The 13,130-nt window shown below is 32.4% G+C and overlaps 1 protein-coding gene across 1 annotated transcript in view; it reads left to right on the plus strand.

The window, feature by feature from the left end:
- Positions 1–210: 210 nt before the first annotated feature.
- Positions 211–13,130, plus strand: part of LOC106472246 (uncharacterized protein C9orf78-like) — a 28,521-nt gene continuing 15,601 nt past the window's right edge. The window contains exons 1-5 of the mRNA XM_022401580.1: positions 211–364; positions 3,636–3,695; positions 5,132–5,183; positions 11,918–11,979; positions 12,707–12,790. Coding sequence (XP_022257288.1) covers positions 243–364; positions 3,636–3,695; positions 5,132–5,183; positions 11,918–11,979; positions 12,707–12,790 — 380 coding nt within the window. The 5' untranslated portion in view covers positions 211–242. The remainder of the gene's footprint in view (positions 365–3,635; positions 3,696–5,131; positions 5,184–11,917; positions 11,980–12,706; positions 12,791–13,130) is intronic.

Genomic DNA, 13,130 nt, shown 5'->3' on the forward strand with positions numbered 1-13,130 from the left:
TTCTAGATGGGATTATTGTGCTAAAATACTCTCGAAAAATTTCAGTCATTTTAAACCAATTATTCTTATCAAATAAAACTATAAAGAAACTAAAATATAAATTTATTTTTCATTTATTGTAATAAATACAAGCTCATAAGTTTTAAGTGAATCATAATCTTGATTTATATGCTTTATTATTATAATTATACAGGTTGTAGGGAAGTTCAGAATCCAATCGAAAGTCATCTTGGTTATTTAAAATGGAGGAAAAGAGCGAAGACGCTCAAGTGGTAAAATTTAAGAAACGGAATAGAAATATTAGGAGACGCAGATCTTCTGGTAGTGATGATCATGAGGAAGAAGAAGATTCGAGTGAAATTAGGTAAGTAGTAAAAATTTATTTTCGTGGGGAACTTTCGCGCGTAAATAATCTAAATAGACTGTAGACGGTACAGCGTTGTTGCGATTATTTTTAAAGTTAAACTAAATTTAAAGAACTATAAGTGGAAACAAATGCACTCGCTAGTACTAGCACTAACAATAGCAGTGCATACAATTCTTACCCAGTATTTCTTATATTTGCATCGATAATTTAATTATGTTGACATTAATGTCAGTCGTCGGTACGTGTACTGTGTTATTTAAAATTAGCTATTGATTATTGTGTATTTTACAACGTATATAGGGATCATTAGTCTATGTAATAGTACTAATAGTAATACTAATAATGGTATTAACTATTATTGTGTTAGTAATACGTTGATTGTATATCAACGTATTCATGAACGTAGATGATTGATGTGAATTATATTTCAATCTTTCTTGTTTTTCGTATAAGGAGATTAAAATTGCCTAGTCAAAGTCAGTGTATTAGAAAGTAGATGGTCCATCAAAATTCAAAGTTAAAACCACCAGGGAAAAAGCATTCTGGCCCAAAGCATTTGTTTATCATTTACATATTTTTTGTGGAAGGCTGAGGAAAGTATTGTTCACGTGTGTAGTGTAGAAAATGTTTCAATTCTTGTGCCATTCAGTTTCATATGTTCTTGTAGGGTCTTTGCCATTACATAGGTAAAAATCAAGTGCTTGAGAATGGGAAGCTCTGAAACAGATTTTAATTGTTCAATCACTTCAGTAGGCTTGTGCTTATGGCTTATTGAAATCAGAAGTACTGATTTAGAATTTACAAGACTAATTTAGAAACCAACATTTATAATAAGTTGTATATATAAGTACATTATGATATTAATACCTAGGTGACACTAGACTCGGTGATATGGGAGTTCACCAACTAATCTGTATTGCTTTATTTTAAGACTTAGTGCATTTAAGTCTATGATGCTGACAGAATGTGACAAATAAGCTCAGTTATTAAGAGGTTGCCAAAATACTGAAAATCCCATCAAAATAAAATAGAGAAATTCCAAGTTCCTTAAGCTAGATATTTTTTCTGAGCCAGTATGAAACTTGTCTTCAACAAGTTGGCTACATACTAAAAAACAACAGGAAATTGGCTTCTTTCACATTTGGTATGCTAACATGGACTATATAATGAATTAGGACATTAATTAAGAAATCTGTCTTGATGGTACCTGAATCATGCTCCACTAAGGACTCAGGTTCCAAGCAAATAGATATTAAATAAAACGTACATATAAAAAAAATAAGTATGTTATGTTCCACAAGTACATATTTTAAGATATGCAATAAAATATACAAAAAACTTATAATAATAATAATAAATGCATAGGCATAGGAACTGAATGACCTAGTTGGGCTTAACCATACTAAAATTGTCACATATTATCTCTATTTGGATTTATTAATATCATCACCAAACAAATCCTGCCCTATCACCATCACACATATACACAGTTGTAATTGTAACCCTACTAATATTTAATTGCTTCTGACACCTATGAGTAAATGTATTTCTTTGGATCGCACTATTATTCATTTTGGAGGGACAATAAAGTAAACACAACATAAATATAAAACTCAGGTTGTTCAATAGAGACATTTGGTTGTAATTATATGTAATATTTTATTTATTAGTTAACCTATATACTTGCAATCTCAACTTTACTAGTGCATTGTATATATATTCTTATTAGATATGAACATAAGAGTCATATTAACTTAACAGACAGACAAGGGACCATTTGAACACCCACCCTTCAGAAAAGTGAAAATTGAAACCTGCCTTTAATTTTTAGGAAGTCATCAGCTCTAGTCCCTTCATAAACTCATGTAAGGTACTGCCCTTCACTATATATCATAATATTAGTATATCATCTGCAGCTCAAAAGACATACTTTCTATGAAATAGTATAGATCTCATTGTCTTATTGTAGTATGCATTTCTCACTCTTATCACTTGCCTTTGTCTGTTTTTCATTATTTTCAGGTTTATTTCTTCTAATAAAAAGATGTGTTAATGAACTTCAGATTTATAACACAATTCCAACATCTACATGTCAGTTATTATCATGTTGGATCTTCATTACAATTAAAAACACCCAAGAGTTTAATGTCATCAGCAAACATAACTACTTTACTCATACCCTATCAATATCATCAAGAATTTCTTCACTGTCTTTTGAAAAATAATGGTAAGTGCTTTCTCTCAAGAAGTTTCACAAGCTTCCCCCCCCAAAAAAAAAAAAACTTTTATTGAACAAACAGAATTTAAAGTTTCTTGACACCATTAAAAGTATTTATAGTTTAGGAAATGCTTTTGTTTGATATATGAAAACAATGGCAAACAAATTGTTTAACATTCCACATTAAGGTTCCTTCTCAAATTTCATTAAAAAGTAATATTATTAGCTGTCACTTTTGAAGTTTGACATTGGCAAAAGAAAAAAAAACCTTTCCAGTTAAATTTTGTAATTTGAGCTATATTTCAGAGATCACCATTCTCTTCTGGGTATAAAAGTTAGAATTGAGTAACTCAGTTAATTCATATAATTGATTATCTATGAGTACTTAAACATCATTTAGTGTTACATAAAATAATCATTTAATTAAAATTATGATTAAGTCAATTAATGTCATGAAAATACTCAATTAACTGAAATCAGTATTTCCAGATATTATTGTCCAAGTAAACAAAATATTGTCATTTTGATTTCTCATTATTATTTGTCATTGATTCAAGATTGTTCAATTTAATCTATTAGTATCATGACTAACGAACACCAACTAACGATTTGAACAAGATACCGATTTTACTCTGAAGAACATTATAGCCTTTTTATTGTTTGTGTTTTTTTAACATGTTTCATCTAACCAGATTAGGATGTTTTTAAATTCTTCATTACCATGAAAATATATAGTACAGATTGTGCATTTTACTAACAAGACAGATTTGTGAAAAATTTGCACAATATTTCAGCTCTATTTTTGCCTTAAGTGCATAGAAACACTGGATGATGTATATGCAGATGTACATGTTATATTATATGTGCATATATTTTTGGAATCTGTTTTTAAAACCTACTTTGATTTGTTTGTATATTAAAGCTAAGAGATGACCATTGATATATACACACAGTTAAATGTTAGAAATATATCTTCATAATTGGAATACATTTAGAGTTTACTTATCATTTAAGCACTTATTGCCATCTGTTATATGTGTTTACTTTTAGATCAGTACTAGAAGATACAAAAGTTATACAGAGTCTGAGAAAACGTCCTCATGGTGTAAGGTAGGTACCACTATATAACATGAATATCGAAAAAATTTTGCAACATTAGAAATACATTGTACACTGTTACTTATTAGTTCAGTGCCTTTTATTGTGAATTTTCATATAGTTATGACACACTGCTAGTGTTTATTTAATCAAAACACAGTAGAAAACTCAAACATTATATGTTTGGTTCTTATCAAAACATGTTATATACAATATTCCACTGGTAGAGACTATTAGCAATGATCTAGGTGATTAATTTCTAGTTAAGCTTTAATTAAACATATTCTAGTTCTTCCCATTATGGTTGGAAAATTAATATCAGAGTATATTATGCAATTCTACAGAGTCTGTCATGACATAATGTTTTATAGTTTTCAATCAGAAATAGTTAAAGGTAAATCTTCAACATTTGTCAGAACAATCTTTTAAGATTGTGAAGAAAAAGATACATAAATATACCAGGGTCCAAAATTCACAAAATTTCTAATCAGTCCTTTGCAAAAATTATAATTGGTCCACCCCAAAAATATGTTTATATATGTTAATTCCATTTTACCAGTTTCAGATGTGAATTTGTAAAGAAAAACACAATTGCAAATATGTTTGTGCATATATGTGTAACATTAAACAAAATTCTTCAATTGAAAACAATAGTTTATGGTTATATCACTCTCGGAATGTACATAATCTTTATATTAATCCAGATAAACACAAAAATATAACGTGACTTGAGGTTACTATTTTAATATTTGTTACACTTTAATTGGATCGATCTCACCATTTACATTTTAGGAAAGAACCCCCCTGTTCATTACAGACACCATACAATTTTCTCATAATATTGAAAAATAGGGCAGGGATCCCCAGAAAGCTAGGGGCTCCATTTGGGAAATTGAAGTAAAGAAGATACTTTCGTGAGACGAAAACTCAAATATGGTTTTTCGGAAAGAAGTATAGAAATTCACATTTGATGACAAGGTAAAATAGGAAAATGTTTAAAATACTAATCAACCCATGGGACTACCATCTGGTCAGGGCCAACTAAATATATAGCAGATGACTTCCAGGCTATCACAATAGTTGACAAGTTATTGTTCATGCTCTAAAGTCTAGTATTCACATTTATTTAGGCTTAATTACTCTGCATAATTTTTCTTTTGAAACATTTATGTATAGTTTAGTCACAGTTGAAATCATAAGTAAAGATCATTTACTGTGTAAATGATCAACTAAGGCAATTGATACATTGTAGGTGAAGCCAAATTACAATCGTTTTTTTTTAAACTGTTTTAATTCCTTGTTGAAGTTATTTGCTTTTAATACTACCACTGTCCAAATATGTGTGTGTGTATATATACACACATGCACACATTTAGACAACAGTAGTGTTAAAGTACCTTCAAAGAAGATTTTTAACTTATTGACATATGCATTATTTCTTTCATTAGTGTACTTGGAATAACCGTTGGAAAGAAGGTTTGTACAGAAAAATCTGTTGAGGTATGTAGCAGTTGTGTAGTTACATACATCGTAATTACATGTTTATATTAGAATAATAAGATACACTACTTATTTTCTGGAAACAGTTTTTAATACAAATGAATTTGTTCACGTATTTGAACCTCTTGTTCTCCTGGTCGATTTTTGTATTGTGTATCTCCACTCTTTCTGTGCATTAGTAATCAAAATTTCTGCCACTAACAAAGATTACACTTGTATGAATATCGTGAAATTTCAACAACTGTTAATAAATGTAACTAATTTACTTTATTTAACATTTAATAGCATTTGAAAAGTAGTTAAATGTGCATCAGTTAATTCAGTGTGCTTAACATATGTATAACATTTCAAACCTACTGTGTTTTGAATCGTACTTCTGATGCAGTATGTATTATTAAGTCAGTACCCAAGATATTAAAACCTATGATGATAAGTGCATTAACTCATCAATTGTACATCCTTACCATCAACAATATTTTCAGCCATTGGTGACTTCCATCATTCATTTAAGCTCGTAGGGAGAATTAAAGGAGCTCTACACGATAAATTACGTAAACTACAATGCAAAGTAGGTCGTGTGACAAAAAAATAACACACATATAGATAGATAGAAAGATTTTTTTTCAATTTACAGAATGGTGAAAAATAACTGCATGATAAGTGAAACTTACTAATCGATTAATTGTCAGCACCATTAATTGGTTTAATCTTAATTTTGATTAATCGTTTATTTTACATGACACTAATTCATGTAATTGATGCTCATACGCAATCGATTATATTGAATGGGCAATAAATTACTCTGCTCTATTGCAAGAATGTGTGGAAGTGAGTTGACCTTGAGTAAAATAGTGACAGTGTGTCATCATGCCATCTGCTGTCATGGTGGTACACAACTTTTGCATCACTCTGTATATATTGATTGTTGATGTCTTAACCTCTAGTACAATAAATAACCTAACTAATAATTTACTACTTAATCTGTGATGACAAAACTAATAATTTCTAACCTGAAACTCATTCCAAGTACTTATATAAATATGTTTTGCATACTATCACTAGCTATTTAACATTTAATACATTATATATATTAATTTTTCAACTGTAATGATTAAAATCATCTTTTGAATTTTTGTAAAATATGTGCTAATTCTTTTACATAAGTAAGGGCTATGTACCGCAACCTTTGTTCTTGCATCTTAAACTCACATGTATGTGTTTCTGTATGAAAGTAACCTCCCAATAAATTTGTCAATGAGCACAATATCACGATCATCAGAAGGCATAGCAGGCAATATCTTTCTGTGTAATCTCCTTAAACTGTCTGCATAGATGGCAAGTTCTCTTGGGGTCCATACTTTCAAGCTTTGAACTTGGCCCTAAACTTTACTGAACCAAAGAGTCAATAGATAGACTAAGAAGCACAAACACATTCTTCAGTTACCAAAACTGACCAAGCTTCTTCTGTGTCATCTAGTTGCTGGAGTCGATAAAATAAAAAGCAATAAAAAAAAACGAAGGAAGAGAACTGAAATGTTCTACTTAAGTACCCTTTTGATTTACATGTAATCTTAAGTTAAACAAATTGTACAGATTTCTGTTACACCAGTTTAAACAGGCTATCTTACTTTGGTTTCAATTTCATGCAAAGATACATGAAGGCTATCTGCACTAGCCATCCCTAATTTAGCAGTGAAAGAAGCTAGTCATTACCACCCACCACCAACTCTTGGGCTACTCTTTTACCAACGAATAGACTGTCACATTATAACATCCCCACGGCTGAAAGGGCAAGCATGTTTGGTGGGACAGGGATTCGAACCTGCAACCCTCAGATTGCGAGTCGAGCGCCCTAGTCACCTGGTCATGCCATGTAATACCTTCCAAGAAGGAATGAACCCATGTAGCATCACTAAGACTGAGGAACATCTCATCTTTCATAGAGACAGTTTCAGTGGTGACACAGTTTGAGGTAGCCACATCAAGCCATATGCTGGAGCAAAAGAGTAGGCCAGCAGCAGTGGCAACTGCAGAAGTTGACCCTGGTCCAAAACAGCCTTCAGAGCCTTTAATGGCCTCCAAAGTTCTAAAGGTGTTGAGACAGATTGATATTGCAACATGGCACAACAGTCATGATTCCCAATGATTCAGCACAAACATTATTCTGGGAAATGTCAATGAGTGGAGAGGCACGTCTTTGACTTTTTCTTGGCAACTTCATATGCCAAGCAAAGGTAGTTTGATTTGCATTCAGGCAGTGGTAAATTTGAGATGGACCTACTATGGAAATTGTCAGCCAGTTTTGCATTTACAGCAAGCGAACTGCAATACTACAACAAAACTACCAATGCCAACCAGATTTGTTTCAAGAACAGTGAACTGTACAAGTGTGTGTTGAAAAAAGATATAGTAGTTTCCCCTAATGTGCAAGCAATATTCTCTAGTATACTAAAGATATACAGTCCAGTATGTTGTCACTTTCTACTGTGGTAATAAATCCACTGCATGAAACATTCATTTCTGTCTGGAAGGGTAGAATGCTAAGGCACTGTTTGAACTTGAGATGGGTGAATGTGGTGATGCTTATTGACACTTTCCTTTACCACATGAAGACAAACATCTGAATGTGTTGGTTCAGTTCACTGGACATACCATTTGGATATTAGAAGGTAAAACTGTATGATGAAGGTAGGCCTAAGGCTGGTTTCAGCATTCAAAAAGGACTGTATGAATTCCCATCATGCCATTCTGTTTATGTAATGCTCCTGCAACCTTTAAGCAGTTGATGGAATTTACAGTGAGAGGACTGCAATGTTAGATATGTCTCATTTGTATGACTCAAATACGTGTCTTTGGTTGCATATTTCAAACTGCAGCTGAGAACCTAGTAATGGTAGTTCAGTGCATCAAGGATGCATGCTTGAAATTGAAACTTTGTACTCGCATGTGTCAAAGTAGTTTCTGATTCATCTAGTTGGTGGAAATGAAGTGTCCACCAATCCTGCAAATATCACAGCAGTCAAGGACTGCCTTCTAACAAATGAGAAGCTTACATATTTCTATATTTTGTCTCGTGTTATCAACGCCATGAAAATGTGAAGATGTTTTTAGTCTTTGGAGTTTACCATGATCAAGGTGCCAGTATTGGCTTATCCTTTTTTAAATTGTCCATTCATCCTGAATACAGATGCCGGTGACAGTGGAATTGGCATGGGGTGGAGAGAGTGATTGCATATGTGAGTCATAAACTGAGTGCTGGTGAGTTCTGATACTGTACAACAAAGAAAGGACTGTTTACAGTTATAGTATTTTCAAATATTATTGTCACTATGTCTGTGATAGGGGGTTCACCATTTTAAATGAACCATGCATTATTCAAAGGGCAAATAAACTTCAAAACCCAGAAAGTATGATAGCATATTAGATAACCATGCTTAAGTACAACTTCATTGTACAACACTGACGAAATCATTAGCATGGAAATGCTGATGGATTATATTGCCAGTCTGTGAGATTTTATTCTTTCATTAAATGTTCAGATGCTGGACACATGGCAGTAGCAGTGACTTCAAATTATACAAGTGATGATTCTGTATTTAGATCAATATCATTAATGACCAATCAGGAACTTTGGAAAAAGTAACTGAAGGACCCAGACTTAGCTTGGGTGCTACTTGTTGTTCAGCAAGGTAACTTTGTAAACATAATACTGATGCATACAAAAAATATTGCACTTGTATAGTCAGTTATGAGTGTAGGATGGTGATACTGTATTGTCGTTATGAACCATCAAGATGTGGTATCTAACCTGTGGTGCAGCTAGTGGTCCCCAGAGCTCTAATGGAAGAAATTTTTTTTGGGCTTTGCACAATCTAAAGGCTGGAGGACAATTGGGATTGTCAAAAACTATTGTCAATGTGCAGTAGTTTTTCTGGCTGCATTCACATAAAGATATTGAGCAAGAGTGTAGATATCATACTCAATGCACTGACAAATGAAAAAACTGACAATACCAGGGAATACTTGATCAGAGAATGGTAAGTTTTCATTGGAGAGAATCACCCTAGATATAGCTAGTTCTCTGCCTGAAACTGAAAGTAATTGTTATAGGATGGTATTTATTATTTTGCCAAGTGGGCGGAAGCTTATCCATATGCCTGACATGTTAGCACGGTTCATCGGTTGTTTGGGGTGAATAATATTTACTGTGCTCTGGTACATCTGGAGAGATCATGTGGATCAAGAAGCTAACTTCAGTAACCATTTGTTTGCAGAATTATGTCGAATGTTGTGCCTGAGGAAGATCCACACTTCACCATATCATCCTCAATCTGATAGTTTGGCTGAAATGGCAGTACAGATTGTCAAGTAAATGCTTGCTAAGTTTGTTAACCCTGACCAAACTGATTGAGATGAGCACCTACAGTCTGTAAGTCATGATGGCACATTGTACAACTGAACAATAGTCAACTGGTTATTCTCCAAACCTCCTGATGTTTGGACTAAAAGACCAGCTTTCATTCGATATGTTGTATGGTCCTTCCATCCAGTAAGAGCTACCACAGTATCCATAAAAATATGTGGAATGGCTGTGTTTTGCATTAGCTGACCTGCATGAGTTAGCTTGGCAACAGATAGTTAAAGTGGTTTTATGTGAAAAGAAATGCTATTACAAAAGAGTAGTGGAATGGAAGTTTATGCCTGGTGACTGGGTGTAGTTGTAATATGTGTTGGTAGCACTGAAATACTTAGTTCTGGATGGACTGGTCCATATCTTGTATGTTGACAGCTATATCAAGTGAATTATGAGTTGCAGCAGTCGTGCTGTGCACATCAACAACCTGAAACCCAACATCACTGATGTGCCTTTTATAGAACTGATTAGTTCAGGAATTAGAGGTGGACAAGCAAGTTGACTCTGATGATGAGAGTACTATGTCATATGATCCTGTATCACCAATAAGGAGGAAGATGTAATACATATCTGGCTGATTGTAAGGAGTCAGATAAGGAAGCATCAGTAGAGAAGCAGTCTGATGATTGTCTTAGATGCCATTGCCAACCTCCTAATCATTATGGCTGGTATTAACTGCTTGACCATTAGGTAGAATAGTCAGTTGACTCATGAAATCAATAAGTGAAAGGAAGTGGCATTCCTTGCTTTCCAACCTACCAAGTGTTGTTGCAATTGGTTCTATATGCAATAGTCATTTCATTTTTGTACAGTTAGAAAAGTTGGTTGAAAAAATCAATAGCTAAAAGGAGATAGTTAGGAAAGTAAGGGTCACAATTGAGAAATATTTGGTAATTTACAATAATCTATAAATCTATTTACTTATTTGAGTTATATGGGAACTTCTGAGGAGCGTGCAGCACGAAATTCATTAGATATATAGCTAGGACAGTTTGATAAAACTCCTAAGGAAAGTTACAGTTGGATTCAACTGTTAATGTTTATCAGGGATTCTTACAAATAAAATAATAGTATTTTGCATTCTTTGCTCTCTGAACAATCAGGATAAGTATTTTCATGAAAGCTGATGGACATCTGCCTATATAAACTTCCAGAGTGAACTCGTGATCTTGCATGTAAGTGAGACTTTGTGTTGTGCCACTCAGTAAGATCATGCATGGTTGGTATACCAGTCTTCCTGCAGTGTAGTCAGAAGATTTTATTCCAACACAAGAAATTCACAAACTGTATAAATCAGGTGAAATGAGTACCATTTCGATATGTTTGTGTCTGAGCTAGTTTTCATGTTTATCTGATGTAGCAAGTTTTTCAATGTCCCCGGATGGCAGTTCTAGCTGATTGCTATGTTATAGTAGTAAAAGTAATTTTGCTGTTATTCTTGTGAGCCTACTGAATTGGACTGTGTGTATATGTGTGAATTTTCTGGTTGATGTCAAGAAAAGTGATGTGGATGGATGTTTGTAGTAGAATAGTATATTTCTGCTTATTTTCATCTATGATTACTTCATTTTAATGACATTGCTTAAGTTGGAGTAATCCTAATTCAATATTTGACATTTTTAATGTTTATTGTGTTGTAAGTAATACTCCACTATTGAGAAGAAGCAGAATACTGAGAAAGGTATCTCATCTCTGAATAAATAAATAAATAAAAACAAAATGAGTGATAAACACTACTAAATCATGAATAACGTTTAGTGTATGTATCTCTGCCTAGAACTATGTCTAATGGATCTATTAGTTTAATACTGTGGTAATGGAAAAAGACATTAGCAATGACATTAAGGTCTACCTAGGATGCATAAATGTTCTTGTAAGGCCTTTTAATATTCATGTCTGAACAAATTGAGGTACTAAAAGTAAAGAAAATTAAGGCTTTAACTCTTGATTAATTTTCTTTTATTACCTCATAAATATTGCATTTGTAAACAAGAAATAGTGTAAAATGAATCTTTTTCTTTAGTGTCATTCTTGGACTTCAAAAACTTATGGGTGGCTTAGTATTAGAGTTGTTTCACTATTTTAAATAGTCTTAATATTTTAAGTGTTGCAAGCCAAAAATAAATTACTGTGATAAATGTAGACTTATGAAAATCAGCAATTTTATATAATTATAGAAAATGTGTAAAATGGTCAATAAACTTTTATTTCTCTTTAAAAAAAAATTGCCGAACAAAATATTAGTTATTTTTTCAGAAATTGTACTTATTTTTAAGAAGTGGTTGCACAACTTAATTTGCCAATTTGCTAACATTTTTAGGATGACCCTTTTAAAATGAAATCTGGAGGGATAGTAAACATGAAGAATATAAAAACAAATAGGTAGGAAAGATTAGTTATGCACTCTTTTAGATCTTGGTAACCAGCAAAAGTCCTAGTAATCCGGAAACTTCTTGTCATCACGTTTTTCTCATTTAATTTTATAACTTACACAAAATTTAGGTAAGGAATCTGTTGTTTATATTTATTATTAATAAAACAATGTACACATTGTGTAAGAGCTGTGTCTAAAATCTAAAGGAATAGTGAACAGATTTGTAGTATTATGAATATGCATGTTATTGAGTACATAACAGGATTTTTTTTTTTTTACTTTTTCCATTGTAATTCACTTAAACATATTAATAGAAATTGGAAAGATAAAGATCATTAGTTGAGGTAATTTATGAAATTTAATTGTTGCTAGCTGTACAAACTTTCAATGTTGTTTGGGCATGTGTTAAAAATTCTCATGACAGAAAGTTCCTAAAGAGGTATGACTTTCTTTTTCCAACTTCCAGAGAAACATGAAGACAAGTCTTTATGTGTAATGTTGTGAATTATTATTTCTAACTTTTTTCAATTATTATTTTGAAAGCTATTACTGAAGCTATAATAAACTAATTTTTTGGAATGAAAGTAGACATATTTAAACAGTTTCTAGACTTATTTTTGATGAGGATATGACTGTTGTGTTAACATTTTACACATTAGAATTAGAGGCTGTGGGATATGTTCTTGCTCTAACTGTGTGACCATCACTTTAAACTGTGCCATTGTAAACTTACAGAGTGGAAGACAAAGATCTGGATGTAGTGAATCTGGGACACACTTTTTCAGTGGAGACAAATCGAAGAGATGAAGATGCAGATATGTGAGTTGGTAGTTTAGACATCTCTTATCAAAGTCCACTATTAGTTAATGATGTAATGACTATTATCTGTCTACACTAAAACAAGAATACAAGTATAACATTACTCATAATATTACATAAGCAGTTGTAACAACTTAAAAAAAAATCTTGATAAATCATATTATCCAGTGATTTTTAAGTTGTTTCACAGAATTTTAAATTGATTAATCAAAACAGAAATACATGTGAAGAAAGTCCAATTCAACTACTTTTCCAAAGATTTATGGCCAAGAAAAACCATTTTATACAATCAGAGAGGAACAAATCTAACTCCAAGTTGAGGGTTATTTTACAAGTATAA

Source organism: Limulus polyphemus, unplaced genomic scaffold (genome assembly GCF_000517525.1).
Source record: "Limulus polyphemus unplaced genomic scaffold, Limulus_polyphemus-2.1.2 Scaffold118, whole genome shotgun sequence".
NCBI lineage: Eukaryota > Metazoa > Arthropoda > Merostomata > Xiphosura > Limulidae > Limulus > Limulus polyphemus.